The sequence below is a fragment of the Leptonychotes weddellii genome, chromosome 14 (assembly GCF_054177405.1).
Source record: "Leptonychotes weddellii isolate Sample4059 chromosome 14, ASM5417740v2, whole genome shotgun sequence".
Lineage (NCBI taxonomy): Eukaryota > Metazoa > Chordata > Mammalia > Carnivora > Phocidae > Leptonychotes > Leptonychotes weddellii.
This window is the reverse complement of record NC_138382.1, coordinates 10,387,672-10,401,247: the sequence shown is the minus strand read 5'-3', so window position 1 is coordinate 10,401,247 and position 13,576 is coordinate 10,387,672. Positions and strand designations below refer to the sequence as shown.

The 13,576-nt window shown below is 38.3% G+C and overlaps 1 protein-coding gene across 1 annotated transcript in view; it reads right to left on the bottom strand.

Moving 5' to 3' along the window:
• Positions 1–825: 825 nt before the first annotated feature.
• The window catches only part of CFAP95 (cilia and flagella associated protein 95), a 67,684-nt gene continuing 54,933 nt past the window's right edge, over positions 826–13,576 (bottom strand). Inside the window, exon 6 of the mRNA XM_006734223.3 lies at positions 826–1,101. Within this exon, the coding sequence (XP_006734286.3) occupies positions 919–1,101 (183 nt within the window). The 3' untranslated portion in view covers positions 826–918. The remainder of the gene's footprint in view (positions 1,102–13,576) is intronic.

Below are 13,576 nucleotides of genomic sequence, written 5' to 3'. Positions count from 1 at the left end.
TTGGTTTTGACTGAGGTTGTGATCTCGGGGTCATGGGATCGAGCCCTGCATGAACACAGAATCTGCTTGGGATTTTCTCTCCCTCTGCTCGTATCCCCCCTCAAATAAATAAATAAATCTTAAAAAAAGAAGAAAGAAAAGGTCAAATGCACTTCAAAGATCATCTAGAGCCTGCTATTTATGTAAGAGGAAAACCTACTTAAACCTCTGCGGGTTTCTATTTGCTCATCCTTAAAGTGGATGGTGAGTCAGAACAATTGCCAAGATCTCTTCTAAATCTAACATTAGATGACTGGATTTTCCCATCAAACCGTAATGTTTCACTAAGAGTCTGTCTACATCTCTCCTATCCACGGACTCAAAAAGTATTATCTTAAGTAAGGAAAAACGCTATGCTGGATAAACAATCCACACTGCATTCAGCTACTACGAATAAATCAAAGTCTATAAATAGTCACGTTCCCCACTACCATAGGGCCAGTGTTGCCCAAAATGCAGTCATATGAGTTTCATGTCAAATCTGAGTGCCACCTATATTTTTATTCACTTAATAGAATGTAAGGTAGCTTATTTTTTTAATCAGCCATATCCTGAGCAATCATAAGCTTTATGCTAGCTTTATGCATTTTTTTCTAATAAAATTTGAAATAAATACATAGCCTATAAATAAAAGAAAATTCCACCAAGTACCATCAAGAATTGTGTTGTACACTCTCGGTGGTATACATACTAAACTTTGGAAAATACCAGAGCAGCTAATGAAAAGCATATATATATGCTGGCCTAGAATATGTAAGATTTTGTTTTTGAAGGAACCTACTATAGTAATATTTCCATTGCATTTATTAGGATAGAAAAATCAACTGTTATTTCCATTATTCTTTCATTGGTTAGAGAATCTGATTCCATAGATTACTTTTAAAAGGGGATAATAGGACCACCAGTTAATGGGTAGAGTTTTCGTTTTACACGTGAATTAGCATAAATCCCACTCTTGTCATGCCAAGTGTTGATGCCAGATCTTTTGGAACCATCAAGATCAGTGAACTGAGAACGGCATTTTCTGTGGACTACTGAATAATCATCTTGACAAGGATAATCCTATTGGGTGGGGGGAGAAAGAGAAATAATATTGAATGACCAAGATATGTAAAAACAAGTGATTTCTAGAAGTTGATCTTCAATATGTTAGTCTTATTATGATCCAAGTTTAATTTACACACAATTAACTTAATATATCAAATTACAAATGCTTCAATGAAAAAAATGGCTACAGTATTTATAAATAATTTAATTCTGAAAGAAGCCTCTAGTTCGTGGTTGTTTTATTTATAAAACTAAAAAGATAAATTGTTACACATGTAAAACTTTTGTAAACCATAAATACATGGCCCAAAGAACAACTTAAATTTTATGATCGCCTACATAAGACCAAAACAATTATAATTTAACTATCATTCAACACCTTTTTAAAGTTAATAAAAATTATAATCATTCCAAAGAATAATATCTTAGGTTGTATCTTTCATAGTTGCTATCAAGTCGTAAATGCCAAACTCAAAGATTTATTCCTCCGAGAAATTGACCTCAGGATAACCCAGCATCATGTTTAAAGTATTTATCCTTAAAGCACTTCTTAGAAGATTCTGTTGTGATAAAACAAGACACTCTCATTGACCACTTCCCAAAGGAAATATTGATTCTCTCAGATTACATCAAGGGTAATGGTAGACAAGGAACATAAAGCCCTTGAACTGATTATCTAATTTCTGCTTAAAATTGGTACTAATTTTAAAGCACTGACACAATATTGAAATTAAATCACCAGAACTATAAAACAATGAAAGAACACCAAAATAGTTCTAATCTTAGATTGGCCTTATTGAAAATAATTGAAAAATCTAACCATATATTCAACCATAACAATAATAATAGGGTCAACGGATTTACTGAGTGTCTATTATGGGTTGGGCATGGTAGTTGAGTGTTTATATCTTTTAATCCATAGCAGAACTCTGACATAGGAATTATTACTCCCACTTTACATATAAGAAAAGACAATTTGCTTAAAATCTCAGAAAAAGAGGATTTAAAGAATGTCAATATTAAACAACTTAGCCAGGACTTCAAACTAACTATCTAATTGTAAGATCTATTATCCCTCCAGTACCCCCATGAAATTCTCAATAATTAAGAGATGAAATAAATGACAAAATCCTAAAACTACATTATATCCATGTTACTTTCTATAGTTTGGGCTTTTGTTTTTCATAGTCAGGGTCTAATTTCTTTGGGGCTTGTATGTTGGTTTTTGGTTCAGTAGAGGCCCTTTCAATGAGATTTGAGTATTACTGGCCAAACGTGCCTGCTCACAGGGAGGCAGGATCTGCTCATTCCTAGGCAAGCTTCCGTCAAATTGAAGGAAGCGTCAAATGCAGGGTTGATGTGTTCCTCTAGCATCTCCTAGGCAGGAAGGATGATTTATTTTGATCAGGTGAATGACAAGCTTAAATGTGATGTTTTTAAAGAAAGGATTCTGGCAGCAAGAAGGTACTAAAGACTGAAGGTAGAAAGGACCAGATTCCAGAACTATAATTAGAATTAGAATAAGAACTCACATGTCATCAACTGATATGGATAAACAAAATGTGGTCTATCCACACAGTGAAATACTATTTGGCAATACAAGCAATAAAATACTGACAGATGCTGTAGCATAGATGAACCACGAAAACAGGCTAAGTGAAAAAAACTAAACCACAAGACTACACATTGTATGATTCCTTCTACAGAATGTCCAAAATAGGCAAGTCCACGGAGACAGAAAGGAACTTTGCAAGGGACTAGGGGGAGGGGGAGAATGAGGAGAGACTGTTAATGGGTGCGGTGGCCAATTTTATGTGTCAACTTGACTAGATCACGGGGCATCCAAACATTTGGCTAAACATTATTTCTGAGTTGTGCCTGTAAGGGTGTTTCTAGATGAAATTAGTATTTGAATCTGTGGACTCAGTAAAGCAGTTTGCTCTTCCCAATGGAGGTAGGTGGGCACCTTCCAATCTGCTGAGGGAATAAAAGAAATGGAAGAAAAAGGCAGAGGAAGTAAGAATTCAGTCCCTTCCTGCCTGATTGCCTGAGCTTGGACATTAATCTTATCCTGCTCTTGGTACTCATGGTTCTCAGGCCTTTAGACTGGGACTGAATTACACCACCAGCTCTCCTGGGTTTGCAGCTTGCAGACAGCAGACTGTGGGACTTCTCAGCCTCCATATTGCATTAGCCAATTCCTTACAATAATTCTCTCTCTCTCTGCATATATATATGTGGTTTCACTCTGTAGAGAACCTTGATTAATACATATGTGGTTTCTTTTTAGGGGTGATGAAAATGTTGTCTAATTGATTGTGCTGATGACTGTATGACTCTATGGATATACAAAAATCACTCAATTGTACACTTTAAAAGAGTGAATTTTGTGGCATGTGAGTTATCTTAGTAAAGCTGTCATTTTTTAAAAGTGGATAGTAGGGGTAAGCAATCTTGAAGTTAGGAAAACTAGTTAAGAGACTGTTTCCTATTAACACACATGAGATTAAGTCCCTCCCATTATCAGAGGTGCATTGGTAAGCCAGCTCCCCACCAAAAAATCCCACACAACTTATTTGTGATATCTGCCAATTTCTGTGGTGTAAATACTCCTGCTATGGCTGACTTCGAGCTACCAAAGTGAGGTCAGTGAACACTGAGTTGGGAAGACATCAGCTCATGCAAACTTTAAGACGTGACTCCAACTCACCCTGAATCTACTTCTCCCATTTCGCATTGTGTGACAGCCATGCAATGTGGGTAGATGGATCCCACTCCAAACTGTAGGGGCAGAATCTAACCTATGACAATCACAATAATCCCTCACTCCTTTTTCAATGATAGTGATTGATCCAACGTCAGACATGTGTTTTGAGTTTGCCCAAACAAAGTAAAGCCTAAGACTTCTGTTCAGTGATTTGGAGGAAAGAAACCCTTTTTCCATTGTTGGACATAAATGAGGAAGCATCTAGCCCAGATTTCTATTAGTTGCCCTCCTCCAATCAGTTTAGCATGAAATCAACACCATAAAAGGCAGATTTGAGAGTCAGTAAGAAGCATGATGACATTGCTGTATCACTCCTTTCCTGAAACCTGACTTTTCAAAAAAATGTGAACCAATAAATTGCTTTTATTGTCTGGCTTGACTTGAGCTGGGGTTTGTACAATCTACTAAAAGCATCCTAACTAATGTGTACCTGAATAATCTGCAATGTTGGAACACTGAGTTACTGAGAATCAGAGCAAAAAGAAATGGGTAAAAACTAGGAAGTAAGACAAATATATAAAGTAGGAGTAAAGGCAAACAATAAATTTGTGACTAAACATATAATCAGGAATTAGAAGGACACAAATATGGAATAGATGAACAAACAAAACAGGACAATAACAAACTATTAGGAACCTAGAAGGCGTAGTTATTTTAAGGAAGCAGGCTATGTTTTTCATGTTTTTCAAAGTTTAATACAAAAGGCACAAGATAGAATAAAGCAGCTGCACCAAGATTCACCCTGAAGGACCTTAATATTTTTTTTAAGTTTTTATTCATTTATTTGAGAGAGAGAGAGAGAGCACAAGAGGGGGGAGGGTTAGAGGGAGGAGCAGACTCCCCGCTGAGCAGGGAGCCCGATGTGGGACTCTAGGATCATGACCTGAGCTGAAGGCAGCCGCTTAACCAACTGAGCCACCCAGGCGCCCCTCAAGGACCTTAATATTGACTGCAGCTCAGACCCAAGCCAAACTGAGATGGTAGGAGTCCTGAACAAGCAAGTAATTTGGTGTGCCACTCAAACCAAGTATACAGGGGGTAATCATCTCCAAATGACAAACAGTTTTGCCCTTTCTGTGTGTAACCAACCATTTGCCCAAGGTGAGATCACAGTTTGTTTCAGAAAAAAAATGGCAACCAAAAAGCAAAGTAATTATCAGCTTCTAACATGCAAAATAGGATTTTTTAGCAAGATAATAGCCTTGCAATCCAACTCAGTCTTGAGGACTTTAGAATATCAATGTCCAAACCTGGAAGACCTCAGATCATAGAGTTCTCCCAATATGTAGGAAAAATATCTTTTGCATTAAGTCTTAACCAAAAGTTGGAATGGATAGTAGGAAGACAGGGAAGAGTCTGTTTGGGGAATTACAGGAATGAGAAAATAAGGGAAAAGGGAAAAGAAGGACGGCAGAAAGAGCCAATGTATTTCCCAATTTTCCCTTTCCAAGACTTTAATCAGCCAGAATCCCTCTCACCTGGACAGAGAGAAATGTATGAGATAAAAGAGAGTAACGGCGGAAAGGCATAAGAGGCCCCCATCCCTCATGAAAACTCGAAACTGAGCATCTCAGGCTGCCCTTTCATTTGTCTGGAGTACAACAATACCCAGGCTGGTGGAGCAGCATGCTCAGGCAGAGGAAGACTCTGAGTCACCTCTGGCATTCTGTGGCAAGTCTGCAAGGGGGTTACTAACAGGAGCTGCAAAGCCAAACACTGGAGCTGGGGCTGATGAGAGGCATAGGAATCTTCTGTTGGGTCTACAATACCTATGGGAGTGGAAATGAGGATGAGTTATCCCAGGCAAGCCATCTGGGCTCCAACCTAGCCCAGAGAGAAAGAGAGGGAAATAGAAAAAGACTGACAGTTCAACATCCACAGACCATAGTCACCAATGCCAGCAAGGAAAAGAGCAGCTGGGTGAACTAGGGACATTACCTCAGAGTCCGGAAGAGGCAGACAATAGCACACACAAAAATCCTACTCTTGCCCTCTGGCATCGGGATGGTAAGTCACTTCCCTCTCTCCATATACTTGGATGCCGTCCTAGAGTCATAGTTACTATTGCTGTGTAACAGGTCAACCCACAGAGAGCAGTATAAAACAATACCCATTTCTAGACTCTCTGGGTCAGGAATTTGGGAGGGGTATAACAAAGACAGCATCCCTCTGTTCCACATTGTCTGAGGCTTCAGCGGAGAAGACTTGAAAGCCGGGAGTGACTTGAAGGCTGGGGTTAGAAACATCCCTCACTCCAGTTGGTGGTTGATACTGGCTGTCTGCTGGGACCTCAGCTGGGCTATTGACTGGAACAACTACCCAAGTCCTCTCCAGGGGCCTGCTTGGGTTTTCTCACATCATGGTGACTGGGTTCTGAGAATGACAATGGCACAGAGAGAACCAGGAGGAAACTACACTGCTTTTTATCACCTGGCCTCCAAATTCACATAGCATCATTTCTACTGCAGTCACAGGTCACCCAGCTCTAGTGGAGGCAATAAGGACTCTGCCTCTCAATGGGAAGAGTGTCAAAATCACATTGCAAGAGTACGTGGGATGACCACACGTGCTGCACCCATTTGGGAAAAATAACAATCTGCCACATGGAGAAAAGTAGGATGTGTTGGGGTTTCTCAAGATTACCGCTAGATTCAATGATTTTGCTATGAAGACTCACAGGATTCAACATATAGTTGTATTTGTGGCTATGATTTACTGCAGCAAACGGATACAAAGCAAAATCAGCCAAGGGGAAAGGCACATGGGCTGAAGTTCAGAGGAGGCCAGGTGCAAACTTCCAAGAGTCCTCTCCTGGTGAGTCACACAGGATGCACTTAATTTCCCCAGCAAAGAATTGTGAAATGCTGTTTACTGGGGAAGCTCATTAGAGCCTCAGTGCCAAGCTTTTTCTTGGGGGCTGGTCACAGAGGCACTCGTTGCCTTGCAATACCAGAATTCCAGACTCCCACAAGTTCAACATGAACCATATTGTTCGCACAAACGGTTTAGGTGCAATGAGCCTCTCTCATTAGGGAATTCTAATCCCACAAGTCTAGTTTCTAGATGCTAGCCAAGGGCCAACCTAGCAAGCAGGCTTTTTAATAGATAACAGGCTCAGTTCTACTATGTTAGTTCTTTTCTGCCAACAATGGATGGAAGATCTCTGAGAAAATGAGAGTTTTTTAAAGGAGACTGAACACCTCCTATAGGAACTATTTAAATTATGGAATCAGACCAAGCTGTAAATGGACTGAAGGGTTAGTGTTTTCCTACTGGTGGTGGGCTCAAGAAGAAGGCCAGTTATCAGTTAGACACTTTTCCTCTGCATATGTGAGTTGCAGACAGTTGTTGTATTCCCACACCCTAACATAATATTTACATGTCTGTTCAACACTTATTTAGTGGGAGTGGGAAGAAATGTTTAGAAATGGTCCATAGAAGCAGTTGTGTGAATCACCACACGTTGTTGTTGGTTGGTTCACTGTTCTGGTGCTACACAGACACTGAGTGCTGACAACGTTTATTTAAGATGGGATAATCACTATGAGCTTTTTCTGAGCCTTTCAGGTAGATGAGGATCACAGAAAAATTTTGTCTGAGGTGTGGAATGGGTGGGTATCAGTGCACAATGGCTTACACAGAGCCAGACTGGAAGAGACATTTCACAGGAAGAACTTAGAGGACCTAGCAGGCCAACTGAAGATAAAGAAGCAAAGATGATCCATAGCTTCAAATCTGGATGGCTGGGAGAGTCCTAAAACCACTAAATGGAATAGGAAAGACATGGAGATGGGGGAGAATTTGTTATAGAAGAGAAATGATGAGTCACATTTTAGACGTTTTAAATGTGAGAGGACATCAGTACAAAATCTTTGAAAGGTGGTGCTGTGGGATAGATGGCCTGGAGAGGTCAGTGCCCTATGCACAGTAGTAGTCATTGGCTGGGGAAAAATAGCTCTAAGGAACAGTATTGGGACCACGGATGATACTTGAATACAAACTGTGAATTACATAATTAGACTGCATCAATTATTCCTGAGGTTGAAAATATTACCATAGCTATGTGTCCTTGTTCTTAGGAAATACACACTGAACTATTTACAGGCAAAGGAGTTCAATGTCTCAAGCCTACTCTCAAATGGTAAGCAATTGGTGACTCTGGGTAAAGATTATATGAGAGCTCCTTGTGCCATTCTTGCAACTTTCCTGTAAGTTTGAAATTATATAAAACACATTACCCCCAAAAGGTGATGATTGAGGAACCATGGGAGTGAATGAATTCTCTGAGATTACATAAAATGAGAAGCAGAGAGTTCTGGATCCCAAGTCCTATGGATGCTCATGGCTGGGTCCATAAAGAAGCCATGAAGGGCACAGAAGGAGAGGTATGAAGTGGGCAATGTCATAGATTCTGAAGGTCGAGGGAGGTGGAGGAGTGCAGTGGTAACCAAAAAGTGCCCACTTCCAAAGAAACTTCATAGAGGGAAAAACCTGACAAAACACAAATCAAACAACAGTGCTGTTTCAGGGAACTAGAGGAAGTCAAATGAAACATCCTGATAAAAGATGGGAAAAGCATGTCAGAGAAAGATATGCTGAGGGCAAACAGGCTCTATAGAAACAGATAGCACTAAAGATGCAGCAAGAGAATATGGGGAAAATCTGCCTTAAGGTTAAGAAAGCTTTCTTCCTTTTCTTCTCTTTCTCTTCCCTCTTCTTTTAAACAAATCATGGACAGACATGGTCAGGATGTTACAGGAGTGTCCTCTTAGTGAGCGGGCCCCTACTTGACCTTCTGACATTATGAAGGACAAAACAGCCTATGGTTTTACCACCTATATCAATAAAATGTATCAGTGTATCTTTAAGAGGCAGGTATCCTGTTCTTAAATCCCCATCCCCTCCCCACCCCCAACCCCACGGCCCCCTGAGTGCTATATTCTTACTCTGAGCATAGTTGTCTCCTGAACTTTCTTCGGAATAAAATGACATGACTGTTTCTTAGTCAACTGTATTCAGTCCTCACCCAGTTTTGGTTATACTCAGTCTTATTTGATTTCATTTTATTTCTTTGGGATCTTTTATTTTTTATAGTTTTATTTTTCAAGGTCATTTTCAGTTTTCAGCCTGCTTTCTGAAACATCAGTAACTCTGCCTAATTTAATATTATACGATAATTTGAAAGCATAGTCTCAATTCCTTCATCCAGATCATCCATAAAAATTCACAATGTGTTATGTTTCCTGGCCAAATTAGTCACTGTGAACTAACCTTGTGTCCACCATTACAGATAGCTATTAGCCACCTGACATTCATACAGCAAAGACCATTCTTCCCTAGCATACCTGTAAGTATGCTCATTTGGGGTACTTCATTTAGTCTTAAAAAGGTATTTGAGGCAGCAAGCTTATTTATGTGAATGTCACATTGGATGGAGTAAAAGTAAATAAATATACAGGTAGATTACTGTGAGATTTCATTTCATTATTTTCAGTATACATAATGTATAAAATTATTTAGCTGTTATATGCACTTGACTGAAGACCTGTCGTCCCCTAATGAGGTTGTCTTCTATACACACATGCAGAGTGATGTGGGAGAAAAAGGACAATTTCCATACAGCCAAATCTACTTTACCAACCCTAGGGATCATGGAGGAGAGGTATCTCAGACATTCACTTCCTCACTTCTTTAAAAATGATTTCATTTCTATTGGATATTTTCTTCTCCCAGGGATTCCATTATAGACCTAAGAGTAAATGGCAAATGTAGCTATGACAAACTATCACTAGTTGGATATATTTTTGTTATGTATCTAAGAAACATTTATTATACCTTTTTATTTGATAAAATTTTACAAAGGAAAAACATTTCTAACCAGTAGAGGTATTCAACTAAAGGAAAATTGTCAATGGGAAGTGCAAGGAAGTTTAGGCCATGGATATAAATATAAATATCTATATCATTACTGAGTCTGGTCATCACAAAGAAAAATATGGAGATCTATATGAACAATCACTTCACAAAATAAGCTGACTTTAAACAATTATCACATAAACTTTAGTAATGGCCAGCATCAAAAAATAAGCAATACAGTATTAAACCTTAGCTATTGACACATTTTTTATTTTTTATGCACAAATTTTGATTGGTCCTATCATTTTAATCATAGAAAAAAATATCATTTTTTTTATTCCTCAGTCTACATTATGTGAGGACACCTGCCACTATTTTATACTTATAATGGTATGGCTAGTTATAAATTTGAGGCCCAGGGTTCTCATTTTTTAAAGTTTTTTTCTTCTTTACAAAAGTCAAATATGTTCATTGTAGAAGTTAAACATAATTAAAAGAAAGAAATTAGAACTAAGCTTTATGATTTGACGCAGAAACAAAAGAAGATCATAGTTACTTAGATTCAGAAGGATATATAAAATGAAGGCATAGTTTTACAGAAAACAGGGTTCTTTCTACTAAAACAATACAACAACAACAAAACACTTGAAAATCTGAGTTTCCTGAGAATTAAGACCACAATTTCCCAACTGTAAGTGGTACATAAGATGAGCAGGAGTTAAAATACTCATTTCCTAATTTTCAAGTACATTCAAATTAAATGTTTGCCAAGGTCCTTCATCAAAAAGATCTCTTGGTCATAAATAAATACTATTAGGATGGGACAGGATCAATGAGAGAAAAACAAATCACCTCAAATATGTAAATAGTGAAATCTGAGAGCCAGCGAGCTCATACAGAGCATTTTGTCTATATTATTAAGAGTTCTCCAGAGAAACAGAACCAATAAGAGATAGATAGATAAAGGGATAGATGGACAGATGGATGGATAGGTAGGTAGATAGATAGATATGAAGGATGTCTACTTATCTATCATCTCTATCTCCTATTTGTTCTATTTCTATATGTCTGGGACAATAGTTGACCCTTGAACAATATGGGTTTGAACTGTGCAGGTCCATTTATACATAGATTTTTTAAAAATAAATACAGTATAGTATTGTAACTGTATTTTCTCTTCCTATGATTTTTAATAACATTTTTTTCTAGCTTAGTTTATTGTAATAATATAGCATATAATACACATACAAAATGTGTGTTAACTGCTTATGTCATCATTAAGGCTTCTGGTCAACTGTAGGCTATTAGTAGTTAAGTTTTTGGTGAGTCAGAAATTATATGTGGATTTTTTACTGTGGGGGGGTCAGTGGCCCTAACTCCCACATTATTCAAGGGTCAACTGTGTATATATATACTGCATATATATACTGACAGAGAGAGAGAGATCCTTCCTTCCTTCCTTCCTTCCTTCCTTCCTTCCTTCCTTCCTTCTTTCCTCTCACTATTAGCAACTATACAGTCCCCCAAATAAGGTAAATCCTCTTGTATCCCAACCTGGGAAAGCTGTAAAGCCCTGTGGAGCTATATGAAGAAATGCCAGCAGGTCCTAAAATTGAAATTGGGGCCTGGGAAATGTGATTCCTGAATGCTGGCAGCTGTAAGACTCAGAACTGGAACTGTTTGGCCTATAACGTACAACATCAAATCTATATGTCTATGTATAAGGTCAGCACAAACGTATAACATACAATGAGATCTTTCAGGCATTATTTTAGATTGAGGAAGGCCACCATTTCCTTCTGAACCCAAGTAATAGAGGGCTGGCTATTCCTGTGGTTAGCTAACAGCAGTATTTTGGAACATCCTGACCTCAATCAAAAAATATTAGGTAGAACCACATGACCCCATCCTTCTTCTCCAAATTCACCTCCCACCCCTACCTCATTTGTAGAATAATCTAAAACTCTTTCTCATTTTAGCCAATAGTCAATGTAATGAGATAAACAAGGATAGTCAGCAAATGGCCATCATTCTTTTGTCAGCAGATACTGAGTTAGAACATTAACAGGACAAAAAAGAGAAAATTAAACAGTAGATATATTAAGATTCAGGGAAAATAGTAAAATAAAAGTCATGAAAACACATCATAAACCTGGGACATTACCTAGTTTAAAAAGTATACTTCATTCTGGACTAAAAGTTTATACATGATTATTCCATGTGACCAATTTAGATGACACAACTTTGCATGCTATTATTTTTTAAAAGAGAACCAGAAAAAGAAAAGGACTGTATACTGGAATGAAATTATGGAAGATCATGGGGGCACAGAATGGAACAAAGACACAAAGAGAAGATTCTAAAAAGAAGAGAAAACCAAAGCTAATTTAGTTCAGAGAAATGATGTTTCCTTCAGAGCCCCCAACCTGTTCTAGATTCACTCACTGTCTTAGCTTTTGGATGTTTTCAGCAAGTCATTCTTTTCTTTCTCTTCTTTTTAAGAGCACTGGTAGACCTCTCTTCCCAGGAAGCAGAAAACTAAAGGCAATTCCCCAATCCCTTTGGGGGTTTTCTTGCATGTGAATGAGCCTAACTGAACAATAAAGGGCTCTTAAAGATTGCTGTCCACCTCTGACTCCTAGCCAAGATGCATTTTGGTCTGGGATGATACTCAAAGTATTTATCAATCAGTACAGTCACTCAGACTGGGCAAGTCCTAGAGGCCCCTGGTTAGGTAAGTATTAAATTTCCAGAAGGTTCAGGCTGGGCCCACTCAACCATGAGGCACAGGAGGCTTAGTGCCTAGAGCCCACAGTACTTTTGAGGGCTCAGAAAAATGTTTCATTTCTTTTAAAATCAGAATTTTCAAGATGAATCTAGTAACAAAGTGAAGGTATTAGTGCCATTAATTCTACACTAAACAAGAGTTGAATAGTAAATTTTATATTACATATATTTTACCATAATAAAAAATGCAGATGCCATTTTGAAAAACTAACTCTATTAAATGGTAGAAACTCATAGCTAAGCAGGAAATGTTGCTGGTCATTTAATATTCATAAACATCTCATAAACAATAGCTATTATATAGAAATTTTTGCTTAAAATAGGGTACAAGAGTCCAAAAGTACTTCCCCCAAAAAATGAGTATGTTTTCGTTTTGTGTAATAACACCCATTCGTTTTGTGTAATAACACCCATTGGTACATTGGTAATAATTTCAAGAGGGTTAACAATAACATGGTCATATAACATGGACATAGAATATAATTAAATATAGTCATAAATAGGCAAGAAGACAAACAGCCTAAGAAATATATTTCTTTAATAAGCTTTTAAATCCACCCCCTGCCACCAAAAGTGAATATGATCCAACTTGGATTGTATTTGTCTTTATATCATTGCAGTTGTACAATATATATTGTTTTATTTTTTAATGGAAGAAGGAGCCCTCAGGATCTGGGAAAGTCATAATGCAGTCCTGCGTCCTGGGAGTCTAGGGAAGGGGCTGGGGCTACTCAGGGGGCAGGGTTCTGGGGAACTCAAGGTGACAACACATTTCCAATCAGCACAGAAATATCAGTATTTTAACAACTCTGTATCTGTACCAGTGCATTGAGCCCCAGTGGTAGGACAGGTCAATTCTGCTATTGCAGAGAATAATGTTAAACAGATGCAGCCTCTTTTCATACCTACAGTACCACATGGCAGGGATTCCTCAAAGTTAGTTTGGAATGCATTCCAACTTTATTTTTTTAAAAGATTTTATTTGACACAGAGAGAGAGCCAGAGGAGGGGCAGAGGGAGAGGGAGAAGCAGACCTCCTGCTCAGCTCCGATCCTGACATGGGGCTTGATCCCAGGACCC